Source organism: Melospiza melodia, chromosome 5, assembly GCF_035770615.1.
Source record: "Melospiza melodia melodia isolate bMelMel2 chromosome 5, bMelMel2.pri, whole genome shotgun sequence".
Classification (NCBI taxonomy): domain Eukaryota; kingdom Metazoa; phylum Chordata; class Aves; order Passeriformes; family Passerellidae; genus Melospiza; species Melospiza melodia.
The window spans coordinates 30,818,133-30,844,434 of record NC_086198.1 but is presented as its reverse complement, the minus strand read 5'-3'; the positions used below and the strand labels follow the sequence as shown (position 1 = coordinate 30,844,434).

The 26,302-nt window shown below is 39.9% G+C and overlaps 1 protein-coding gene across 8 annotated transcripts in view; it reads left to right on the top strand.

The window, feature by feature from the left end:
* WDFY3 (WD repeat and FYVE domain containing 3) overlaps nt 1–26,302 on the top strand; it is a 152,876-nt gene that overhangs the window by 81,343 nt on the left and 45,231 nt on the right. For 7 of the 8 annotated variants that reach the window (XM_063156772.1, XM_063156773.1, XM_063156767.1 and 4 more), the window contains 14 exons: nt 884–1,341; nt 3,263–3,346; nt 8,651–8,828; nt 11,457–11,671; nt 12,811–12,923; nt 14,270–14,501; nt 16,035–16,135; nt 16,916–17,134; nt 19,279–19,460; nt 20,476–20,707; nt 21,328–21,488; nt 22,668–22,779; nt 23,199–23,389; nt 24,854–25,006. In XM_063156772.1, the coding sequence (XP_063012842.1) occupies nt 884–1,341; nt 3,263–3,346; nt 8,651–8,828; nt 11,457–11,671; nt 12,811–12,923; nt 14,270–14,501; nt 16,035–16,135; nt 16,916–17,134; nt 19,279–19,460; nt 20,476–20,707; nt 21,328–21,488; nt 22,668–22,779; nt 23,199–23,389; nt 24,854–25,006 (2,631 nt within the window). The remainder of the gene's footprint in view (nt 1–883; nt 1,342–3,262; nt 3,347–8,650; nt 8,829–11,456; nt 11,672–12,810; nt 12,924–14,269; nt 14,502–16,034; nt 16,136–16,915; nt 17,135–19,278; nt 19,461–20,475; nt 20,708–21,327; nt 21,489–22,667; nt 22,780–23,198; nt 23,390–24,853; nt 25,007–26,302) is intronic. The other variant, XM_063156769.1, reaches the window with a different exon arrangement.

Below are 26,302 nucleotides of genomic sequence, written 5' to 3'. Positions count from 1 at the left end.
TTTTTCTTCTTTATTCACACGTGGGTCAAACTTCCCATGACAGGTATCCTTTGCATATGTTTTTGGCTGTATGGAGGGGCTTCTCCACCCCCTGATTTCACAGATAATGAGTATTATTCTCTAGTACCTAAGTTCATGTATTTTCTGCTGTTTATACCATGGCTTTGCATTTATTTGTTCAGCAAATAAGGTTTTATCCCCTTTCGTTTCTCTCTACGGCTTACTTTTGAGAAGAAACTCTTAAAATATAGTCTCAGTCTCAATTCAGAGATTTATAGAGGAAAGCTAAAAATAAGCGGGCATATTTGGCTGATTTTTACTGCCTGGATTTGCTAACTGAGTTGTTATATTTGAGTTCCATTGTGGGTTCATAGCTGCCAGGTGCTTCCACATTGTTGATTTCTAGGAGACTGTTAGGATGCTCCAAGGTTTGGAATTCTCATTGCTGAAAGAAGTCATTTGCCTTCTCTTGTTTGAAATTGTTTGTGAAGTGGGATGGCAGAGAAGATTCCTTTCTAACAGAGATACTCTCCACCTAGTCACTAAGAGAATTACTTGGCAATTTTGGGTTCCATTCTGGGCTTGGTCAGGTCTTTTCTGTTGGAAGGTAATTTCTTATTTCTAAATAAGGGTCAATGTTCTACTTTGCCCCCTATATTTTTATTTATTTTGTAAACTTTTGAGTTTCAGAATTTTTGTAGTAAAAGTTGACCTTCAGAGATTTCAGGCATTACCAAGTTCTGACAAGTGACATGAGGATTTTACTACCACAATGATGTTTTGTGAACAAAAATGTTCCTACCTTTTCCCAGGCTGTTTGTAATGCTGCTGCTGCTTGTTGTTGCTGTTGTTTCCCTGTTTTGATTGATTGTTTTGTCCACAGGCTCTACTCTTGGTGCTGAGGGAGAGTCACCGCACAAGAACTGTTTTTAGGAAAGTCGGTGGATTTGTGTACGTCACATCTTTACTTGTTGCCATGGAAAGATCTTTGTGCTCACCACCTAAGAATGGCTGGGAAAAAGTAAACCAGAACCAAGTGTTTGAACTGCTTCACACTGTGTTCTGCACATTGACTGCAGCTATGCGCTATGAGCCAGCCAACTCTCACTTCTTCAAGACAGAGATCCAGTATGAAAAACTGGCAGATGCTGTTCGATTACTTGGCTGCTTCTCAGACTTGAGGAAAATAAGTCCCTTGAATGTCTTCCCTTCAAATACACAACTGTTTCAAAGGCTTTTGGACGATGACCTAATATCCCTGGATTCTGTGTCACCTACTCTTAGACACTGCAGCAAACTTTTTATTTACCTCTACAAGGTAGCAACAGATTCTTTTGACAGGTATGACCTTTGCTTTTTTTCTCTTCCTTTTCTTTCATCTTCTCTGCCTGCCCCACATCAGTGTTCCCCAGAATAGTTCTCTTCAGATACCTTCATTGCTTTTGTATTTCCATTTTAATCTACTTCTTCCTTCACTCTGCTGAGATGAGGATAAGGTGTCAACATCTGACCACATAATGACTTAGCTTACTGGTGTTTTCCAGGGTGTACAGCATTCTCTCTGATGTTGGATGTTTTTATCGTGGCAGCAGTTAATATAGAGATATCAGTTCATGGTTATATTTGGTGTGTTGAAGCAACCTGTTGGTTGATAGGCTGACAGGTTGCATTATCATAATTAGAAAAACTATATTTTTATACTTTTACTGAGTGAAATGAGAATTTGGTTGTTGAATGTCATACCTTAACTTCATGTCTCATTTGATATGGAACTTTAAATGATTAAAGAATACCATGATTAATTTAAAAACATAGGATCATTTAGGTTGGAAAATACTCTTAAGATCAGGTCTAACTGTAAATTTGGCACTACTAATCAACCACTAAACATGTCCTTCAGTGCCACATCTACATACATTTTAAGGACCCCTAGGGATGATGACTCAACTCCATCCAGGGGCAGCCTGTTCCAATGCTTCATAACCCTTTTGGTGAATTTCTTTTTCCGAATATCAAATCTAAGCTTCCCCTGGTTCAACTTGAGGCCATTTCCTCTTACCTTTTGGCTAGTTACCTTGGAGAAGAAGTGGACACTCTATTGCTATGACCATCTCTCAAGTAGTGTTAGAGATGATAGGGCCTCCCCTGTGCCTCTTTTTCTCCTTGCTAGCACATAAGATGAACATCTTTTTTTACATGGTTTTGCTTGTTCTTTAAAGTTCTAGGTAGTCTGTAAATTACTGTTTTTTTAAAATTTAACTAGGAAACACTCCCAGAGTGAAACAACTTGAATTTAAATTGTAATGAGACTCAAAATGAACAGTAGTGTGTTTAAAGGTTTAAAATGACAACAAAACTTTGTGAAATATGTATTGAAGATTGGCTTGTCTTAAAGTAGTTTTTGTCACAATTTAAGGTACAAAACATGAAACACAGACCTAACCTTTGTATCTGGGACCTTTAAGTTATTTATACCCCAGCCTTTGAATGTATGTGACCCTGTTATAGTAAGATGGGCCATCTTGCCCCCAAGCAAGAGATCTTTGTGCTTTTCTTTTCTTTAATGAAAATTTTAACTAACAAATCAACAAAAAAAACGACCCTAATACGCACACACATACTGACACATTCACCAAAAAGCCAACTTCAGAAATCAGTTTAATTGATCTCATTTTGAAGTGTTATGAAAGCATTCAGATAGCAGGAGGACAGTTTGTATTAAGAGTGTGTTACTCATACTGTAGAAGTTGACACTGGCCAACAGTAGATAATGAGGAAACAATGGAGTAAGTAAATCACATGGTGATGTTGCATAAGATACCTCACTAAGTTCCCTTTTTTTTTTGGCTGTTATTTTCAGTGATTTTTTTCTTCTTTAAATTTTCTGTTCATCATTCATTATTGAATTTACATTGACTTTATTTCTTATTCCTGTTGGTTATATCTAATTTACTGAAGCTTTACTTTCTCCTCTGAATTTCTGCTGTTGAACATTGAAAGACGTTCTGCTTTGCTGGTATCAGTAACTCTCAGCAGAGCACTGAACAAGCAATGCAGAGTCACACCACAAGACCTGTGCTCACTTTGCATGTCTGTGTGTTCACCTGAGGCTGTCGTTCAATTTGTCCTTTGTCATCCGTGTTGTTTCTGAAGGGTGGATCCGAGTAACAATTTTATTGGTGCTTTTGTAAAACTAACAAGCTTATGGCCTCTGGTTTCTTCTCTAACCTCTCTGTCCTACCCCTGTCTGTTTTGTCTGTAGTCGTGCAGAACAGATCCCTCCTTGCCTGACAAATGAGACTTCTCTCCCCTCTCCTTGGGGTACGCCAGCTTTGTCCAGGAAAAGGTACCGACCCTTCAAAGAGAAGCTGATCTCCTTTCCAGTTTTTCTCTCTTGCTGTTGTGTTTCTTTGTTTTGGGGGAGGGATGTTTCTCTTCAATTGCTATTCTGAGGAGTGCATTTCCACTTGTGTGTTTACTGGATAAAAAAATGTAAAGGCACGTTTCATAGTGAATCCTAGGCAGTGATGAGATTAGAGATGTCTCCAGATTCCCATAGCACCTAAAGTTAGGCTTGTGTTTCAGAACCAAATAAAGCCTAGTATAAGAAATTATCTAAGGGAGGTATATATCACACTCTCAGGAACAGTTCAAAGGGCTTCAGACTGTGCTAGTGCATCAATGAATACAGCAGGATTTCTTTTTTCCTGACTAATTTTTCAAGAAAGCTTACTTTTGGTGGAAGGTGGATGCTTGTAAAGGTGCTCATTTGTTAGTAATTGCAGAGAATAAAAAGTAAAGAATGAACCTGTCAGTACTTGACTACCAAATCATGTGGAGACGTGCTGAATTAAACGGTTTGGAAAGAAAGCACAAATGGCCCAATTCAGGAATCCAAGCACCTGCTTTCACTCCCAAGCTACAGTCTTTTCTCATGCATCTTAATGTATTTGGTAGACTTTAATATTTTTTTTAAATAAAGGTTATTGTATGAACTGTGTTATTTACAGGTTTGTGCAAATGCGAAAAAAAAAATTTCCTGGAGTCCCCGGGGAAGGGAGCAGCCCTTTGCTATCTACAGATGGAAGTTAGACAAAGATTTGCTTTTGAGAGCTAAAAAGGCATTTGAAAGACACAGGCTTATCTGACATGCAGGTGCCATGTGTAGAAAATACGATCATTATTGAGTGATATGCTGCTTAAGATAGGCCATCAAGCTTCATGGTTGGAATGTAAAATATTTTGCAAAGGAAAACAACCAAAGATGCTTTTGGAAACTGATTTGAAAGGAATGTTTATACTAAAGCAGGTTAATAAAGAGAACCTTTTTTCTTTACTGAGTGATGTTACCCAAGTCATACCTGGGTATTCTACAGGGGTGGCTTGGACAAAGGCACCTGCCCAGTAACCCAGAACCTCTTGATTGTAATTTCCTTTCTTTTCTAACACTGAGGCATTTAAGAACAAACATTATGGTTTACAGAGAAAAACCTTAACTGCCAAAGTATTTTCCTGTCATTTACTTTGAAGAAACATGTGAGAAAACAGGGTGTCCTGTGGAGGCTCTTTACAGCTTCAGCCCTGCATTAAGCTCTAGTGTTGCAGATTGCCCATCCCTTTGCTACGTTCTGCTGTTCTCCCAGGTGTAGGTGGCAGGGCTGCTCAGGTTCACTGAATTACTCAAACACACAGCTATGCAAAGGCCTGCAGCAGAACCCAAGCCGTGCCTGCCAAACAGGAGCTGATTCCAGGGTGTGATGAACAAGACTGCCAGATGGGTGGCTGACGCAGCCTGGAAATTAAAATATAAATATAGCTATATATGAATAGATACATTAGGCTTCCCTTGGGTTTTTTTGTGGTACTGAAAATGCAAGCAGTTGCTTGAAAGCCCAAGGTAAAGATTGGGTAGTTTAAAAAGTCATTATCCCTGTGGGGTGCTTTCAGCAATTCAGGTAAGCTCCAGTACAGTAATGTAGGTACTTGCTGGGGTTAAGTGCTTTTGAAATGGATTTTCACAAACAAAAAAAGCCTTTGGATTGTTACAAATGGTGTAAGACTCAAAGTAAAAGTGGACAGAAAGAACGATCATGCTTGCTTGGGTGACTTTCAGATCCTTTCTGAAAAGCATGTTTTAAATTAAAAAAAAAACCCTAGGCATTCCAAAAAGTCTGTTTGAACAGCTGTCTGCTTTCTCACAGCATCATGTTTGTCATTCCTAGTGAATTCGGTGCCAGTGGCTGTGATCTTTCTGCTTTCAAAAATAAGCAGCTTGGGGTTTGTAGTCCAATATTATTTTTTTTCTCCTCCTAAATGTCAGATACAGTCAAATTCTGTCAAAGTTGACTCTTCCCAGAGAAGTGTTTGCTCTTCACTTATTGTTTTCTGTCTCCTTTGCTTTGCATCCCTGGGATCTCCCTTGTTGTGGCCTGGTTTTCTGCCTTTTGACTTGTAAGATAGATGCCTAAGGGAGAGCCCTCTGTTGTTTGGCTAAAAGAGCAAGCAGACACTGTGCACACAAATAATTCTTATAAACAAAAATAGCACAGTTCTGGTTTCTCACACAGTCTAGAATAGTTTTAGATGCACTGATATGCTAATATTCTCTCTCAGACATGTCTCAAAGCTGTATTTCCCTGTGGAGTGCTGCCCTCCAAGTGTTCTCCTTTATGGAAGCAGAGTAGGTGGGACTTCTGCAGCATGGGTTGGGATGGCAGTACATGGCTGTCCTCCCTGTTACCTGAAATGCATTGTTCTTCCACACCTGTGCAGTTTGAATCAAGAAATACAGCTTTTTCCACTCTTTGAATGCTGGAAATTTTAGGAGAAATAAGCATTCTCTCTTTCTTTTTTTTTTTCTGTTTTTTTCTTGGGGATATTTTGGTCCTGACAGGGTAAAGTAGAGAATAGAATGTAGCTTAGACTTTTTAGCCATTATTTTTAAAAAGTTTATGTAGTGATCACTCTTGGGGAACGATATGCAGAGGATTTATCTACAGTAAACTTCTTTCCAGATCAAAATGCTGTTGTAATTTTCATCATTAATTACAGTTAATTATATAACTAAAGTTATATTAATTAATTTATTTCTCTGAAATTATATATTTTATTAAATTAGATTAGACATACAGATGCATGTCATCTTGTGTACACTGCCTTTTTCCTTTATCTGCTGCTTCTTCTTTCTTCTTCCTCAAAGGAGGCATATAATACTATGGATGTATGGCTAAATTAATTTATTGCAAGTTCTACCCTGACCCATAGAACTATAACATTTAATTAAAATTTTGGAAGGATTTTGTAAGATCACTTTTCTTTTTCCTGTGTAGAGATATCTTTACAAATTGTTTTTTTTCCCCTCCTGAATTGATACAAATTCTCCTTGTATATGTATATGGAAAAACTAAAAATAGAAGGTATTTTAAAATTACGTGAAAAACTTTTAATAATATATGCTTTAAAAAAAAATTTTCCTTAGTCTGCTAACAGGAAGCCTAATCTGGACTGTATTGCCTGTTCAGTTGTGTGGAATGTTGCAGTTCAGGTGGTTTGAGACCAAGATCATATTTATGCTTGTGGCTGACAGTGAGCAATGCTTTTGTCATGTTCTCTGTGTCCTACCATGTCTTAACCTCATAATTTACCTAACAAGGTGAACGTGATAGTGCAGATCAGTGTGCTTAAAAGTAAAATTTGTACTTAAAAGTGGACAGAATGTCTTAAGGAGTGGACTTTTGCTAGACTTACGAGAATTCTTAAATATAAATGGATATTTAGTTTTTTTAACTGCATCCTGTAAAATTTGCATTAAGATGCTCAAGGTGACATTGGAAAGAGGGTGCGCTTTTCTCCTTCAGATGAAGAGCAGTGCTTTTAGGATGCATGAGAAACAATTGCCTGTGTTCCAGTTTCTGCAGTAAGTCGGGGCAGAGGCTTGAGATAACAGCTCTTTGTGATCGTATTACCTGTTGTTACACTGTTCTTAATTCCATTCATTTTAAAAGCAACAACAAAGCCTTTCTTACCTGCTAGATGTTTCCATAAGTGGTGGGGCTGACAGAGAAGTTTAGAAAATTAATGGCTTAAGGGTTGGTAAAAAACACTAGAAAAATTCATTTAGGGAGATCTTTTTCTTAGCAATTGGTTTCAGTAGAATTGCCATATTACTTTCTGTTTCCTGTAAGCATTAGCTAAATGAGTAAAGCATTGGTAATCTAATTTTTCTTAAAAACTCTCTTTTGAACAGTACTCTTGGGTTGTTCAGATGCCAAGTTTTTGCTGATTTGCCATAAAGCTTTTCAGTAGGAACCTTTTTATTGGAACATTATTTATTGAACCAGTTTTCCAGCCAGCACAGAAGATTGTGCTGTGCTTCCTGTTGTCCTGTTTTAGGCTGAATAATCCAATGTCTCAGCTTTCCCCCATAGATGTGTTTCTTGCTGGGGGATTGGGCTTGATGGCTGTGTTTAGGGCAGAATTGTGTTTGCAGCCTTCCTCATTTGCCATCTATGTCCTGTTTTTCCCAGGACAAAGGGGTTGCCTTGTTGGAAGTGTCTAGAGGGTGAGGAACAGCCAGTCTCAAAGTCTTAACTTCTGCTAGGGTCAGGGTTTGAGTAAATTTCTGTCACTGAGAACAGAAGAGAGGAAATAGTTCTTTCAACTGATATGATAAGAAGAAACTCTTCTTGTTTTGTTGTATTCAGTTGTAAAACAAAGGACAATATGTGATCATAAAAAAAAATTTCTTACACAGAGTTTGTTCTATTTCTTCTTACACATAAGCGTATGATAAATACTGTGGGCTATGGCAATTTGGGTTGGGGTTGTCCTGGGTTCGTGAGTTTTTTTCTTTTGGGGGTTTCTTGTGTGTTTTGGTTTTCTTTTTTTTTGTGGTGAGCCTGAGTCTTTCAATCTCACTTTTACTTCTAAAGCACCATCGTGAAAGTATATGTTCAGTAAGCTGCTCATGCTGTTTGTGTGTTGAAACCCTTGCTGAAAGAAGAGTGGCATCAAACTGATACCTCCAGGAGTTTCAATGAAGAACATGTCTGCATTTCTCAGCACCAGTGGTTGCTTCTAAGTCAGTGTGTCAAATCCTCTTTTCCCTGGGTCAGACTAAAGCATCTTCATGTAAAACCAAATGGCCGTAGCAGTCATGGAAGGACTGAGAACATACAGATTGCTGGCATGAGCACAGAGACCACCTTTCTATTCCCCTAGGCTGATTAGAGTTTGCTGGGAGTTTTGTGATAGTACATTTCATAACCAGTTGTTAATGAAAAGCAAATGGGGACACACATCCAGAGAACTGGAGCAGTGGTAGGTTGCTCACTGCAGTTGTTGTGTGCCACCTCTGCAACTAGAATGAAAAGAGGGAGGCAATAAAAACAATCTCTTAATTCTTGAAACCATGTAGCACCTGGGAAAGACACTTCCAAATTCAAGAAAAGTTGAGATACTGAAACCTCTCCAGGCTGTCTTTAGGGAAACATGCCCAGAAGGTTTGAGAAGAGGAACACTTGTCTAACTGAGGGAAGAGAAAGGAAAAGGGAGTAACATCTATAGGCCAATATAATTTTACAGCTGTTTGAAAAATGCAGAGCTTATAGTAGCTGGGTGTTGTAACCATGGGATGTTTTCTGTCCTGCAGGCACACATATCATTCTGTTTCAACACCTCCTGTTTGCCCTCAGAAAAATATAGCTGATGTGAAACTCCAGACAGGACCCACATCCATACAAAGCTCTGATGCAGTCATTATTCACCCTGGTGCTATGCTTGCAATGCTTGATCTTCTGGCCTCTGTTGGATCAGCAACACACCCAGAGGTAAGGGAAAAAAATGTGTGGTCGGAAGCTTTGGGAGTTGCTGGGGGAAGGAATGGCTGTGGGAAATAGGAAAGCTGGTGATGTCCTCTCATTTTGTAGTGAAAAACTAATATATTTCACAGATTGAGTTGTATAACTGGTGGCATAGAGATCTGAAAGAAATTGCTTTGTTTCATGGGCTTTCTTCTGTTTATCTCTTTCAAACTCTTTTTAGTAATGTAAGTTTAAAGAAAGGTCTGAAGTGGCCATCAGGTAAGTTTCCAAGCACTGTGATTAATTCATGTTTTCCCTGATTTATCAGGTATTAATGTATACTGTGAGGACACAGGACTGAACATCATATCTTGGGCTATGCACACTGAAGGAGCTAGAATATGTTCTAGTTCTAAAGTTGTTCTAGTTAAAGTTTAAAGTTGTAAATATGTTCTAGTTCTAAGTTATACTGACTGCTTTGTACAATTCCCAGCCCAAAGTGTCTTTGTATATGAAGGATTTGTTGGACAGCTTTGGAAGTTGCTTATGGATTTTTTGTTTGAGATGTCTTCCCTGAAAAATACTTTTTATTAAAAAAAAAAAAAGTTCTGAAAGCTTGCATGAATTACTGAATTCTTCTTTCTTGGTCTCTACTGGTCATGAGTGTGGTAACTTTCTGCCTTCATGACATAAATTTGACAGTTGTGTTGCATACATCTTTAGTTTTTTAGAGGTTATGGTGGTGGTGGGGAGCAGAATGAAGCCCATATAATCCAAGGAGAAGCTAGTTAGCAACCTGATACACAAGTTAAACACTCACAAATCTTTGGGGCTGATGGATTCTGCCCAAGGGTGCTGAGGAATCTGGTGGAAGTGCTCACTGAGCCACTTTCCATTATTTACCAGCAGTCCTGGCTAATCAGGAAGATTACAGCTGGCTGGAGTTTAGTCAATGTGATGCCCATCTACAAGACTGGCCTGGAAGATCAGGGGACCCACAGGCCCCTCAGTCTGACCCCAGTGCTGGGGAAGGCTGTGGAGCAGATCATTACACCTCCCGTGCTGCAGTACGTACAGAACAGTTGTGAAATCAGGCCCAGCCAGCATGGCTTTATGAAAGACAGGTCCTGCTTAACTAACTTGGTCTCCTGTGACAAGGTGACCCTGTTGGTTGATGAGGGAAAGGCTGTGGATGTTGTTTACCTGGACATTAGTAAAGCTTCTGACACTGTCTGCCACTGCATTCTCCTGGAGAAACTGGCTGGTCGTAGCTTGAGTGTGTGGAGACTCTGCCAGGTTAAAACTGGCTGGGTGGCCAGGCCCAGAGTGGTGGTGAATGGAGTTACACCATTCACCACCAATGATGGTCACCAATGGTGTTCCCCAGGGCTGGGCCAGATCTGTTTAGTTATCTGTATTGATCTGGACCAGGGAATCAGGTACACCCTCAGTCAGTTTATGGATGGCACCAAGTTCAACCAGAGTGCTGATCTGCTGGAGGGCAGGAAGGCTCTGCAGAGGAATCTGGGCAGGCTGGATTGATGGGCTAAGAGCAGTTGTGTGAGATTGCCAAGTGCTGAGCCCTGCTCTTGGGTTGCAACATCCCAGGCAGTGCTACAGTCTGGAGTGGCTGGAAAAGACCTGGGAATGCTGGTCTGCAGTATGAGCCAGCTGTGCCCAGGTGGCCGACAAGGGCAATGGCATCCTGGCCTGTATCAGCAAGTGTGGCCAGAAGGAGCAGGGCAGTGATCATACTTGGTACTGCTGAGCCTGCACCCCAGATCCTGTGTCCAGCTCTGGACCCCTCACTACAGGAAAGACATTGAGGTGCTGGACCCTGACCAGAGAAAAGCAGAGGAGCTGAGGAAGGGTCTGGAGCACAAGTCCTGAGAGGAGTAACTGAGGGTGCTGGGAGTTTTAGCCTGGAGAAAAGAAGCTCAAGGAGGTTCCTTACCCCTCTCTAAAACTACCTGAAAGTAGGTTATAGCAAGGGGAGGGGCCGTCCCAACAAGTTAAACAAGTGATAGGCTGAGAGGAAATGGCATCAAGTTGTGCCAGGGGAAGTTTAGGTTGGATATTAGGAAAAACTTCTTCACCAAAAAGGTTGTTAAGCACTTGAATGGGCTGCCTAGGGCACTGTTTGAGTCACCAGGCATGGAAGTCTTTAAAAAACATGTAGATGTGGCACTTGGGAAGATGATTTAGTGGTAGGCTAGGCTATGCTGGGTTAAAAGTTCAACTCAGTGATCTTAAAGGTCTTTTCCAACCTAAATGATTATGTTTCTAAGTTACTAGGAATAGCTTAATAGTCACAAAAATAATAGTTTCTAGTTCTCTCTAAGCTGGCTCTCTTTGCTGGTGAAAAGTAGAGGTTAGTTTAACCATTCTTACCTGAATTATTTTTCTTGATCATAGTTCTGCTAATCCTTTGTCTAACTAATTACCCTTTTTTGTGCAGAGTGTTTCTTCACACAGACATGTGCACGCACACACACCCTGAAAACACACAAGAGCATGCATGTATATTTAAGTATAGTAAATTTTCTGTATTTATTGCTAATGGTAGTTTCTTTTCTATTATTATGTATAAAGCCTTTCTTCTATTTTCCTCCTCAGTTTGCACTTTCTCAAGCCCTGTGCTGTTCTCTTTTACAGCATGCACTGGATCTGCAGCTGGCAGTGGCCAACATCCTGCAGTCTCTGGTGCACACAGAGAGAAACCAGCAGGTCATGTGTGAAGCTGGGCTCCATGCACGACTTCTGCAAAGATGCAGTGCTGCTCTGGCAGATGAAGACCACTCCTTGCATCCTCCACTCCAAAGGATGTTTGAAAGGCTGGCCTCCCAGGCTCTGCAGCCCATGGTGTTGAGGTCAGGATAGCCCTGAAGTTCACTTGGACTGAGGCCTGCAGCCTGCACTGTCCCTGGCTCTCTGTAAATGGCTGGCAGTGGTAGAGAGCCTTAGGGACCTGATGTGGTAGAGATAGCACAATATCCCATTTTTTCTCATCAAATAGGTTGTCTCTTGACAGAGAGACTTTTTACCGGGGCCTGTAGTGACAGGAGCAGCACTACAGGTTTTAAAGTGCAAGAGGCTGGATTTAAATTAGACTTGAGGAAGACCTTTTTTATGGTGAAGGAGCTGAGACACTGGAAGAGGTTGTCCAGAGAAGTTGTGAATGTCCCATCACTGGAGTTGTTCAAGGTCAGGTTAGACAGGGCTTTGAACAACCTAGTGTAAGTGAAAGCAGTACCAGCCCACAGCAGAGGGCTTAGACCAAATGACCTTTAAAGGTCCCTTCCAACCCAAACTGTGCTGGGGTTCTGTGATCTCAGCTGTAGGAGGGAATGTAATTGTATTATTTCCTATGGATCACTGGCTGGCTGACCTGTAGCCAGGACAGCTGCTCGGTTCCCCTCAGTGACATGTAGCTGTGTCAGAAGGGATTCTGCAAGGAGCCCTTTAGCTCATAGTCACATTACATTATCAGTGATAGCCTGGGTAGCTCAATAGTGAGATAGTGTAGTTATCTAGAGATACAGGTGTTGATAGCTGTGAAATGATTCCCCCAACCAAATAGGACACACTGGTAAAACAATTCTGAAGTCGCTTACTTCTGTCTATGATCTGCCTCTCATGAAGAGTCCCCTTGCTGGACATGCATCATCAAATGTCCTGATGTTCTCCTGCAGAATGCAGCAGCCTCCTTTCAAATGATGAGAAGGGAGTTATCAAAATTGCTTTATTTTATGAAAAAATTACTTTATCAAAAGTGCTTGATTATTCAAAATAGTGTTAACTTTTGAGAGCATGTGTTCCAAAATTAAATTGTTTTGAATGGAACAAATATGTTATGGATCATAATTATGCATTGGATAATTTTCTTAGTTAAAAGATAAGTTTATTGCAAGCAATTACTGTCTTTTTTTAAAAGTGCTATTAGATTTGGTGCCACTATAGGCAAAGAAGTAGAGAAAAATACTTCCAATGTTTTTTTTCTCTTTCTTAGGGAATTTTTACGCTTGGGAAATCCTTTGAATTGTGGAGCCTGGGACAAAAAGCTGTTGAAACAGTACCGAGTGCACAAACCCAGCTCACTGAGTTTTGAACCAGAAATGAGAAGTAGGTGCTGAAGTGCTAAAAATGTGTGTAAATAATGTTTTGCTCATGTGCCCCAGTTGCATACCTATTTAAAATTTTTAGATAAGCATTCATAGCAACCCAACTTTACCCCTGCTTTGTATGAATGTGAAATCATCAGCACAGTCAGACTGGAAAAGTTCTAAAACCAGAGGGAATGTAGTACTTATATTGAATATATATCCAGCAAAGATTATTACAGGTTTTTTATTTTATGAAGTAACTGTTAAATATGGTAATAGTTTGTTTTTAAGTCTTGAGTAGGTCCTGCATTTGCAGTTAGTTAACATTATTTTTTCTCAGCTACTTTCATGTGTACATAGCAAATCATTATATCTGTGTAGTATCTCCCATGGGTTCAGTCAGGTGTCAGATAAAATAACTGCTTAATCCCCTATTATTATCCATGAGTTGTAGAGCTTGGGAATGGCTATTCATGTAGTATAGGAGAGTCTCAGTAAATTATAATACAAATAAATTGTTGTAAAGTTTCCAAAGCACAAAATATTTAAAAATATTTATTTCTGTGTGTCAGCTTGGTCATTGTATGGCTGGCTGTAACATATCATTAAAAATACCTTAGTTGAAATTTTTGAAATACTTAAAAGAAACTAGAAAGTATCTTAGATGATACTGAATAAGCATTAAATCATGAAATAAATAAGCAAAATAAATTAACTGAATTCATGGTATATTATCACGTTCAGTAGATTTTAAAAGAAGGGAGAATAAGAGATTCAATTTATCTCTTGGCCAGTGTTCTATTTATTTATATATATATATATATTTGCATTAGAGTATTGTCACCGGGAAAAATAAACAATGAGAACAATAAAAATGTGAGACTAGAAAGTTTTTTGCCTAGGAAAGAGAATGCAAAGCTACCTCCTGAGTACCACAAGTTATGTTAAATTGCCTAATCTAAATTTATTTTCTGTTCACTAAGAGCTCTGAGACTGCATCTGAAAAAGCACAAAGCAGAGTTTTCCTGGCTTGTTAAGTCAGGTAGCAGGAATGCATCAGAAGAGGAGCCTCTGCAAAAAGGACACTGTGCTGACATGTGATAATGGGGAGGGCCTCTTGGTTTTACCACAAACTTTCCTTGGCATTTTGTGCAAGATGTCCATCTTATTGCCTTGGTTGAGCATTTTTATAATCAAAGCAATGCTGCCCAGCTCATTATCTTATGAGAGGCTGAACTAGCTGACAATCTGTGGACACTTTAGCTATTCCACCAGACTTGAAAGGTCCAAATAAACAGCCTGAAAATGCCTCCCTTTTGCAAAGCTGTATTGCAGTGCTGTGTTGTTTCTTGGCTTCTCCTGCAGATAGCATGGTCACCTCCATGGAAGGTCTGGGTCCCGACAGCGTCTTCGGTGCGCACGAGGACAGCCGCTACCGGATAAGCAAGAGCCTGCTCAAGCCAGCAGAAGGGAGCACAGTGCCCCTGACCAGAGTCAAGTGCTTGGTCTCCATGACAACCCCACATGATATCAGGCTTCACGGATCATCGGTGACACCGGCCTTCATCGAGTTTGACACATCTCTGGAAGGGTTTGGGTAAGGTCCTGCCGTGCTCTCATGTGGCGTGGGGCACAGTGCAGTGTTTGCTTACTTCCTGCTTTCCCAAAGGAATGCTTTTAAATTTTAATAGACTGTTTGCAAGTAAGGAACAAATGAACTCTTTAAAGAGGAGAAAGGAATGCTTAGAGTCACATAAATTTCCACTTTCTCATTCATTAATATCTTGATAAAAAATGCTTGCTTGCCATGTGTGAAAGTGAAAAAAAGAAGTATGTGTCATTGATGGGACCCGCTCAGTTCTGAGTTTCACAACAAAGGAATGCCAACATACCCTTGAAGGGTTGCTGTCATTTATGCTGTGTCATTTGGATGGCACAGGTATTCTGAGACCCACTTAAAATTGCTGAAAAACATGAAAATGTGAAATTGCATCAGAAATACAAATAAAGCAGACAAGGCAGCTATGATGAGTTCAGAGAACTGAAAGAAACTTAGTATTACTAACTGGAGGCATAGCCTGGATATCATGCTTAGCTAATTTTTTTCTTTTAGCACCACTTACTTGTTTTTCTCTCTCTAATTAAACACCTGCTGAGTGAAGCACTTTTTTGAGGATCATGTAATATGATTTAACTATTCAGAAGATGAAAGCATGACACCATTCTCAACATCTGTTTAAGGAAAATTTTGGTTATAAAAATGGAACAGAAAACTTGAATACTTGGGAGCTCAGCTGCTGTCTGCATTCTCTTTTCAGCTCTGTAAAGCAAGGATGTAGCTTCCATTTTCCATCTAGCCTTAATATCCAATACAGTCAGGGACAGACTTATTTTTTTAGTAAACAAATGTTACTCTAATCTGTGTTCTACATCCTTCATAAGAGAGAAGAAAAGAAAATTGGACCTAAGAACTTGAAATAGGCTGGCAAAATGAATTTTCATTGTGTTTGCATCAGGAGATTTGTGGGTACAGGTAACATGTCCAGAAGTAACTCACATAATGCAGTTGTGACTTCTTGTAGTTTCAGCAAGTCAACTAAGAAGGCTTCTATAATAAATTAAATAAAAAAAATTAATAACTTTTTTCCTTATATTGATTTCCATTGTGTCCACAGCATCAGAGGCTCTTGTAAGGACCAAACATAGTTAAGTTGGAGGAATATGATGTTAATTTGAGAACATACTTTCTTAAGATAGGAATGCCATTGTCTGCAGTTGCCAGAGCCTTTCACTATTTAGCTGATCCAGTCTCTTTAGAAAGTTCAGAGCAACTCAAAGGCTGCTGCAAGATGCAGGTGCCCACAAGGGAACATCTTAGGCTATGGAGCCACGTGGGCATGACTCTATACCTTCACACCAGAGGCTTACACTGCCTAAGTTCTTTGTGCCAGAGATAATTTAGACTCACAATAAGCAATCTGGAGAATTAATTCCTATTTTTCATTACTGCATAAGCCACAAAGCATGTGTGCTTATGGTATGTTTTCCTAAGCCATGTTTTGTTTGTATTGAACTCCATTTACACTGACTTCCATAAACTCCGGTGTGTTACTGGTCTTGTGTTTAACAGCTGTCTGTTCTTGCCAAGTCTGGCTCCCCACAATGCACCTACAAATAATGCTGTTACTACAGGACTTGTTGATGGTGCCGTTGTGAGCGGAATTGGAACTGGTGAGTATCCAGTATGACTGGTAACAAAGAGTGTTTTGTGTCTGATGTTTAGTTCTCTTAGACTTCTTGGTTAGCCATGAACTGATAGTATGGTGTTGAACACTGTGCACCCACAATCAGGAACTTCTTGTGTCTTTTTTTTTAATGTGTTTCTGTTGCCCCCAAGACAGTGAAAAGCAATATAAAATATAAATGTGTGATTGCTTTAAAATGCAAAGCTTAAAGTAGAAGGCTAAATTGTTATCAACCAACGTGTTTGAGTAATAAGCCAGATGCATTAAGAAAAAGTGGAGGTCGTCGTGTGTAGAGCACATAGGAAATGTGGAATGAATTGTAATGCTGTACTTGTGACTTTGTTCTGCTGAATCCTTGACTGCATTTATTAAAGGTGTAGTTGCACACACCATCACAAAAGCCCCATCTAAATTGTTTGCCATTGCTTTTACATGTTGTTGTGGATTATTCACCCTTCCGGAACTGGAATGCTTAATTAAAAGCTGTGGGATTAATTGAACATGGTCACTTAGTTGCTAAGTCTAAACAAGTTGTTAAGTCCAAAAACTAAGGTGAAGGCTTACTGCAGTAAGATAGAATTAGTGGGAGCATCCTGGGATATCAGGTGGAGTTAGATGTATGTGGTAGACAGATATTCCCTTAACAGGGGCTTCTCCAGCATCTGAGAAAACACAGCTAGTATTAGCTGAGCTGATATGAAAAAAGGAACAGGATCAAGTAGGTATCCTAACTGCAGCTATGTAATGGGCTTCTTTTTATTTTTAGGTGAAAGGTTTTTCCCACCGCCATCTGGTTTAAGCTACTCAACTTGGTTTTGCATTGAACATTTTAGTACACCTCCCAATAACCACCCTGTGAGACTCCTCACCGTAGTGCGGCGCGCCAACTCCTCGGAGCAGCATTATGTCTGCCTTGCCATTGTCCTCTCGGCAAAGGACCGCTCGCTGATTGTTTCAACTAAAGAAGAATTGCTTCAGAATTATGGTAGGAGTTGTGCCACATCATCAGCTAATGCTGACAGTATTATAGGGATGCAACAGCAAGTTTACTTTAAACCCAGTATCCAGAAGAATTGTGTGCTGGAACTTTCATTGTTGCTTCACCAGTTCCTCATTTTTTGACAATGGAAAAAAGCAAACTATAAACATTAATTTATGGAGCTTTTATAATTTCCAAAGAAGGTTTGATTTCTGTATATAAAAGAAAAAATTTTGCCAAAGCCCCAGGTAATAAGTATTCAAGGGAGGGATTACATCATTGATTTTGAAAGGTTTTGCCTTTGATTTATATTGCGTCTTTCATTTTAGACATCATCTTTTGAGGCCTTGATGTGCAAATTTTAACTGTCTTTGCTTTGAAGAAGTTTGGAAATAGTAAACTAAATAATAGTAAACTAAGTTTGGAAATAGTAATCTAAATAATAGTAAACTAAATAGGTTGAAGGCTTTTTCAGTCTGGATTGTCCCAGTACTGGAGGGATTTTTGAAGGCAAGCAGTCATTCACTTTATGTTCTAATGCTGTGGTCAGTTTTCAGAAGCAGTTTATATCTCCATTCAGTATTTGTGACCAAAGGAGGAATTACAGGAGGTGTTGTGAAGATCTAAGTGAAGCTGGTGATATCAATAAATTTGCTAGAGAGCTATCAGTGCACTCAGGGGCTTGAGGATGAGCTGTCTCCAGCCTTGTCCTCCATCAGAGCCTCCAAAAGTGGTTGGTTCTGACAGGCTCTTGCACACTGAATCTGTGGAGGAGCTGAGAGGAGCAGGCAGCCTTCTGCATGTGTTTCAGGCTTAGCTCTTCATTGACCAGCCCAAATGGATGTCAAAAACTGTTCCTGCTCCTGTTCTTTACTTCTCAGTAGGCAGCACTAATAAAGAATTTGTACAATTGTTGTTATTAAAAAAAACTCACAAGCAACTAAGCGGACTGTTACCATGAAAGTAAGGAATAATCTGTAAGCAGACATTCACATCATTAACTGCAGCACTCTCTCTTAGTAGAAGTCAAGTTCAAAACCTGAAACTTGGGAGTTGAAAACCCATAGTGTAAAGTAGGAATTAAACCGCCTAAATTACCAAGATACTGACAGTGCTTTCTTTCTCAGAGGACCAAATTCTTAGGGAATGAAGCAAGTTTATCTTCACACTAACTGTTTTAGCTGCACTGAAACTATAGTTCATATGTTTTAGTTTAGTGTGCACCTATAATCAAACTCCCTGAAAGAGATTGGATTTGAAAAGGCTTTGTAAGAGAAGATATGAAGGTTTCTGAATATAAAGACTGTTTTTTACTTTAACCAGGACACTTTGCTTCACTCAAATTCTACCCTGTTGTGTCTAAATCATAGTCGGTGGTGTACTGTTGAGTGCTGAGCAGGTGTGGACCTGAAGAACTGAGACTGGAAGTGCTGTGCACAACACAGGGATTGAAAGTGCTGACAGTCTCTTGTAAGAATAAATGGGGTGATTTAAGGACCCTTATTGAGAGCAGGAATTGTGCTTAGAGATGTTTGGCCAAGAAAAAGAACTTGAGATTATTTCTGTATCTGAACCTTAGTTCTAAATACTCTGCTTTTAACATTTTCCTGTGCTGTTTCTAAAGAAATGAGTGTTCTCCCTGTGCAGGCAGTTCTTGTGGTAAGAGCATTAATGGTTTCTTTTCCTTCAGTATGAAAGAGTGAAGAGAGATCTGAAAAGTTCATGGTTGAAACATTCCCTGGGTTTTGGGGAATTTTTTTTTTCTTTCTTTTGGAACAGCTTTTAAGTAGAGTAAGGGTCATTTTTGTGATGCAAAAGTGGGAATAAAAAGTCTGAGTATGGGTATCATCCTCTCCACAGTGTGAGAAAGGTGAAAAATAGCTCTGTGGGTTTGGGGACACATCTGTTGATTCTTGGTGACTGCTACTGTAGAAAATTATTTAGGAAAACAACAGAAGATCTTTCTGTGACTTGCATGGCTGCAAGAGAAAGTAAAAACTTGAGCCAACTAGTAATTCCAGCTGAAATTTTGAAGGAAGGGGAGAAGGTGAGAAGTAAAATACAATTGTCAAAAGTCTGAATATATCCTGAGATTTTTAAGCTCTTGTAACATTTCTGCTGGTGCCCACTAACTGGTGCTTTTCCTTTAGTTGATGACTTCAGTGAGGAATCATCATTTTATGAAATTCTTCCCTGTTGTGCCCGTTTCCGCTGCGGTGACCTCATTGTGGAAGGCCAGTGGCATCACCTAGTTCTGGTCATGAGTAAAGGCATGCTGAAGAACAGCACAGCTGCACTCTACCTCGATGGACAGCTTGTTAACACTGTTAAGGTAAAATAAATTTTTCAATTCTCATTTTGAGTGATTTTTTTTCTCTGTGCAATAAAAAAACCTCACAAGAAAAAAGTGCAAAATAACCACCACCACCCTGTCCAAAAGGTGGTCACCCCCAACAGAATAGAAAAAAAAACCCAACCCAAGCAACAAAACAAAAAACAACAAGCAAACACCACATTTATTTACAAAGATCAATACCTCATTGTTAGGTGGAAGAAACTGCAGCGAGCAGTGAAGAACATTGTGGACCTGTCCACTGAGCACAAAATATTCCCAAGCTGTAACAGATGTCCAAACATCATTTGACAACTGGCAGGTGTGGGCTTTAATCATAACCTGGTGTGGGGTTTAAACTAGCTAGTGTTATCGTGCTGCTGTAGGTAAAACAGCATGTTGACTTCCAAAGTTTACCTCCCAGTATTCCTTTTGCAAGAGGAGGGACTACATTATATTATGCTGACAGCTGTAACACGAGTGTCTCTCTAGCCATCTCTCTGGCTACTCATGACTACATTTAATAGCTACCAACAGAATTTTTACAATGTAAATAGAAAAAAGCCTGTGAGGTTGTTATTATCTTTATATATTGGTCAGGACCTTACTCGTGTATTTGTTTAACCATTTAAAAAGTCTTGCTGAATTTAGTTCTTCACATTTGCACTTTACCTTGAAATGATTTAATTTCCAAGGGCTGGGAAGGAGAAACAACACTACTTCGAGCACCATGCCTTTAGAATCAAGATACAGCTTCTTAAGGCACAGAATTATCATGTTTTCCTGTGTTTCCATACACATCTTCATCTTTTGATAGCCACTTTTGGTCTTCACATTTCCTTTCTGTTTAATGTTCTTCACTGTCTAGTTCAGTACAGTGTCAGAATACCCTGTGTTACATAGCAATCATTTGGTACCTCCCCTGGCTTGCAGAACAATTTTTGGACAAAATTTCTGATTTTGTCACGGTACCCTTGCTCCCTCACTAACTCGCCTGTGCTTTGTTCCCTCGCAGCTTCACTACATCCACAGCAGCCCCAGTGGCTCTGGCTCTGCCAACCCGCCCGTGGTCAGCACGGTGTACGCGTACATCGGCACGCCGCCCGCCCAGCGCCAGCTCTCCTCCCTGGTGTGGCGCCTGGGCCCCACACACTTCCTGGAGGAAGTGCTGCCTGCCCCAGGGGTCAGCACCATTTACGAGCTGGGACCCAATTACGTCGGGAGCTTCCAAGCGGTTTATGTTCCATGTAAGTACAGGTCAGGTGGCACCTGGTAACTTGGGCTGGCTGGGCTGCAATTCTTGTGTGCGTACTGAAGAGGTGAGAGAGTATGCAGGAGAAGGGAGGAAAAGCTTGCTCTTCACAGGAAGATGATTAGTAACTGCTGTTGAAGAGGATGATAGGAATCCAAATTCTTGTGCTGAGATATAGTAGTAGTGTTTGTATTACTCACTTTGGTTTTAAACCAGTTAGAAAAGTCATTATTCATACTGTATGCAATATTTATCTGTAGAAAGTGAAATCAGAAAGGAAACAAAAATTTAAAGATATGGTTATATATTCTATTTGAATCTTGTGTCTCTCATACCATTCCAAGGCAGCTTTCCTATCAAACTGTAATAAAAAACCAGTTGTCGCAGGCAAAGATGCAGATTTACCAAATGCTTCTCTGCCTTTTGCTTGCTTTGTTTTCCTTCAGAAGAGAAGGGAAGTTTACAGCCTTTAGGTGGGACAGTATCACATCTCAGCTATTTGCAAAATCTTTTTTTTTATACCTATTCTGCAGTATAAGTTGCTTAAGGTTTTACTGTTCAAATTAAAAGAAAAACAGTGCCATTAATGAAGGGAATTTCTGTTTTGTCTTTAAGGTAAAGATTCAAAGTCTGAAGGAATCAATCCATCACCGGTGTCTTTGGTTCCAGAAGAAAAGGTCTCCTTTGGTCTCTATGCACTGTCAGTTTCTTCATTTACGGTGGCAAAAATAAGGAAAGTTTACAACAAGTTGGATAGTAAAGCTATTGCGAAGCAGGTATGTTGGGAAGTCAAGCAGTAAATGTGTATGACTTTTTCCTTTCTTTTAACTTACTTACTGTGAGCAAGACAATTTGCTCAATGCAGCCAGGAACAATCTAGTCCGATCCCCCTCCTGTGGGCAAGGACACCTTTCACTCTGTCATGTTGCTCAAAATGTATTCCAGCCAGACCTTGAATGCTTCCAGGGACTGAGAACTCACAGCTTCTCTAGGCACTAGATGGCCTTCTGTGGGGCCTTCTATGATGGGGTGACTGCATCAGTGGATAAGGGGAGGGTTACAGATGTGGTTTATCTGCACTGCTGTAAAGCCTTTGACATAGTCCCCCACTACATCTTTCTCTCTAAACTGGAGAAATATGGATTCAGCTGGTGGGCTGTTAAGATGTATGAGAAAGTGGTTGGACAGTTGCATGCGCTGGGTAATGGTCAATGGCTCAGAGTCCCAATGGAAATTGGTGACAAAGTGCTGTCCCTCAGGAGTCCGTGTGGGGGCCAGTATTATTTAATGCCTTCATTAATGACAGAGAGGGATCAAGTGCACCCTCAGCACATTCACTGATGAAACTAAGCTGAGTGGTGCTATTGACACACTTCAAGGACAGGATTCCATCCAATGGGATCTGGATGAGTTCCAGGGCTGGGCAGGCCCGTAGAAGTGAGCCAATTGGAAGCTCATGAGGTTTAACAACACCGAGTACAAGGTGCTGCACCTGGGTCAGGGCAATCCCTGGTATCAATCTAGGCTGGGGATGAGCAGGCTGAGGGCAGTCCTGCTGAGAGGAACTTGGAGGTGCTGGTGGAAGGGGGGGCTGGACATGAGCCATGAGCATTCACAGCCCAGAAAGCCAGATGTGTCCTGGGCTGCATCCAAAGCACCGTGGGCAGCAGGGGAGGGAGGGGATTCTGCCCCTCTGCTCTGGTGAGAGCCCACCTGCAGTGCTGCATCCAACTCTGTGGTCCCCAGCACAAGAAAGTCATGGACCTGTTGGAGTGAATCCAGGGAAGACCACCAAGATGCTCAGTGGGATGGAGCATCTCTCCTGAAAGGAAAGGCTGGGTTTGTTTTATGTTACTCCTGATCACAGTAGGAAAATTTGTAAGTTATGAATTTCAGGCTTGCATAGAATTAACCTCTTCCCTTCAACCCCTGCTGTTTTTTCTTGTTTTCTTCAGCTGGCAATTTCTTCTCATGAAAATGCCACACCTGTGAAGCTGCTACATAACTCAGCAGGACATTTGAATGGACCAGCACGCTCCATTGGGGCAGCTTTGATAGGGTATTTGGGTGAGTTGAGCACTTAAGAATTATTATGCTTTAAAGTTATTTATTACTTGTCAGTAAGAACTTAGGTCTAGGTAATAAATCATGTGATTGATGAATGTTAATGGTGCATTGTATTTATTGAACATTTTTATTTTTTATGGATTTACTATTATCTTTTTTTTGCTTACATGGGCATGGATGCTTGTTTCAGTTTATGATTCATTAATATGAAAATATATTCAATTACTTTACCTTAGGTCATAAACTATTGTTATATATTTCCTTTGCTTTCTCTTCTAAGGTGTCATAATTCTTCTAGTAACATTCTTTTTCTAATTCAAGTAATGCTAAAATGAAAATTGCTTTCACATTTTTGCAATTATTTCCTGCAAAAATTTGATTTGAATATATATTAATTCATTCTCTCTGTCTGTGCTCAGGAGTAAGAACATTTGTCCCCAAACCTGTTGCCACTACACTTCAGTACATTGGTGGGGCTGCTGCTATTTTGGGACTTGTAGCCATGGCATCAGACGTGGAAGGGTTGTATGCAGCTGTGAAAGCCTTGGTCTGTGTGGTAAAGAGCAATCCACTGGCCAGCAAAGAAATGGAAAGAATCAAAGGTTATCAGGTATGTTAGAAATGTCTTAAAACAGACTAGGCTGATTGCACTGAATTTCACTGTTTGTCATCACAGTTCCCATGGAAATCTCTTGTTGTGTTGTAACCCAAGTTTCTCTTTAAAAGTTTCTTGAGGTCTTGGTTAATTAGCATAGATGAATTATTTACAATGTCTTTTAAAGGAGAGGGTGAAAAGTTTTTTGCTAAGCCGTTGTGCATATTTAGCTGCATTGCTGAAACTGAGCCTTCAGTAACATCACGGAAGAGCACAACTGTCATATTTGAATGAGGCTTTTCTTGTGGTTTTGAACACACCCCTGCAAGCCCAGGAGCTTGTGTCTCTGATGTGTCAGCAAGAGAGAGGATAAGGATGCACAAAAAAAACCCAAACAAGTGAACTCCTAGAAGCATCCTTTTAAAGGGACTGCATGGATTTTGTAGTTAGTGGTGCTGTTTCCTTTCAAGCTGAAGACATAATTCTCCACTGGGATGGGGAAAAGGCAATCATTTATGCAGAAGGATTGGTTCACTGATTCAAAGAGGTCTTCACATGAGAAATGTGTTTTATGTTTCTTATGGAGGTTGCTTTACTGAAATGGAAAGTTCTGTGGTTTGGGCTGTGTATTTACAAACCTTGAAATGCTAGTGACTGATGCAGATATATCAAAATGTATCATTCCAAAGAGCCTGGTGCAGACCTTGACTTACTGTGAGCAAACAAGTCTAGACAGTGTCCTTCTTGTATCATGAGTGGTCAGTGGATCGTCACAAATGACCTTACATTCCACTTGTATTGAGATCAGCAAATAGTGTGGTTTGAGGAAGATTCCCAGAAATCTGTGGTTTTTTAGTGTTTCAATGAGGATGGTAAAGCTGAACAGGCCAGAATGTTGAGTGTTTAAACAAGTTTGCTTCAGAAGAAAAGAGACTATAACAGTAAATCTGGCAAATGGTTCTTTCCCAGCCCAGGTTATAAGTTAGAGCACAAGTGGGGATTGCAGTCATGCCTGGGGAACAAAGCATAGCAAGAAAAAAAGAGGCTTATTCATATTTATGTTACTTTTTTCAGTGCCAGAATACCTCTCATTTGAGCATGCAGTGCTCTAGGCGTGCTCCATTTGTCTGCCATGTCCATGATTGCTGTCCAGCAACATAACTGCTTAAGGATGTGCTGTCTTACACTGACTGACTGCCAGCGAGCTGAGAGCAGTGTGTGTGTCCCTAATCCTCTGGGCCTAGATGCTATCTGTGGTGTAAACAGATGTTTTATGAGCTAGAGAGTGTCCTGGATATGCCACTTTTGTAATGAACTGCAATGCCACTTTCAAACTCTTTCATCAAGAGTATCAACCAGCAGACATACTTTAAAGGTCTTCTCAAAAGGGGCACAGGCATTTCATCTGTTCTCCAGCATGCTTAGACAACATTGCTGTGTGCTCACAGGACTAATTCCTTCTCTGTTTACTTGTTCAAGCTGCTGGCAATGCTGTTAAAGAAGAAGCGGTCCCTTCTGAACAGCCACATCCTCCACCTGACCTTTTCCTTGGTGGGAACTGTTGACAGTGGACACGAGACATCCATTATCCCAAACTCTGCTGCCTTCCAGGACCTGCTCTGTGATTTTGAAGTATGTAGAGCTGCACAGAAGAGTGATTATTATGCTGGATAGTGATTAAGTCAGATGCTGATAGTGTACCTTAAAAATTGAACAGTAGCAAATTAGGCTGTTATACTGAGAACATCGTGTTTCTTATGTAGTACAGTGGAGCAGGTGAGCAGCAGGATTATTGCTAACTTTTCCTGCTGAAATGGCTTGAGTCACTGCACAAACAATGGATGGGTGCCACAGGTGTTTCTGCTTTTTGTTGTTTTAGAAGTCAACATTCTGTAGTTTTCTGTTCCTTAATTTCTTTTCACCTGTGTGTTCTACTGCAGTACATATATCAAGATACTTATATCATATGAAAAGTGCCCTGAAAATAAAAGTAGAAGGTAAACTTTCAACATAGCACATGGAAATCATTTTATCATACATCTGCAGGGCTATTAGTAAGGGAGTTAAAATTCTGTTTGCATAATCTATGAAATACTTAAATGTTGTGTTAAAGTAAGGTAAGTAGCAAATTTCAGAGGGAAATGCTAATGCAGTAGAGGCTGATAAAAGATTGCCAGAACTTACCCTTTGGTATGTGTTCCTTTGGCATTATCTGTGCCTGACATAGACTGACTAAAAGAATTCTGACTCATGTACATTAAAGTAAGAAAGCAAAAACCCTACTACCACTGCTAAGCCAGCTATAAGTTGCTGACTTAATATTGCAAGTCAGTTTTTCACAAATAACTTAATAGACTTAACCATTTCCTTTTTTTAGATGTCTGAGTATTTCAAAGCACCCCTGGAAACCCTATTTAGGAAGAAAGTCTGAGATTTTGGCTATTGTTTTTTCAGTTTTTTGATTGTTTTAATTATTCACTTTATTCAGAAATCAGTGACCCAAACATATCACTTAGTTTGGATAAATTAGATGTTCTTACTCATGCAGAACAGGGAAATTAAAAGATTTGTTCTCATCATTTTAAATTATAAGATTAGGAGAAAAGCAAAAACTAGAAAGCTTTTCATTTAAGCCAGTTTTATACACCAAAATTTATTTGCTATTGATCAAAGCACAAATATTAGTTGTTCAATAGCAAATCAATTTTAAGATTTGCAGCTGTAACTGTGAGCTTTCTGGCTTTTATATCTTCTATTATTTCTATTGATTGAACAACTGATACTTTGGGGGTATTGGTAAAGAATCTAAATAATTTAAATGCAGGGAATGCTAGGTAAAAAAAAAAATCAGGGAAGACCTTGAGTTTAATCTTGGAGGAAGGTAGTAAGTTAATTTTATGAAGACATAAACCTTCACCTAGACGAAAT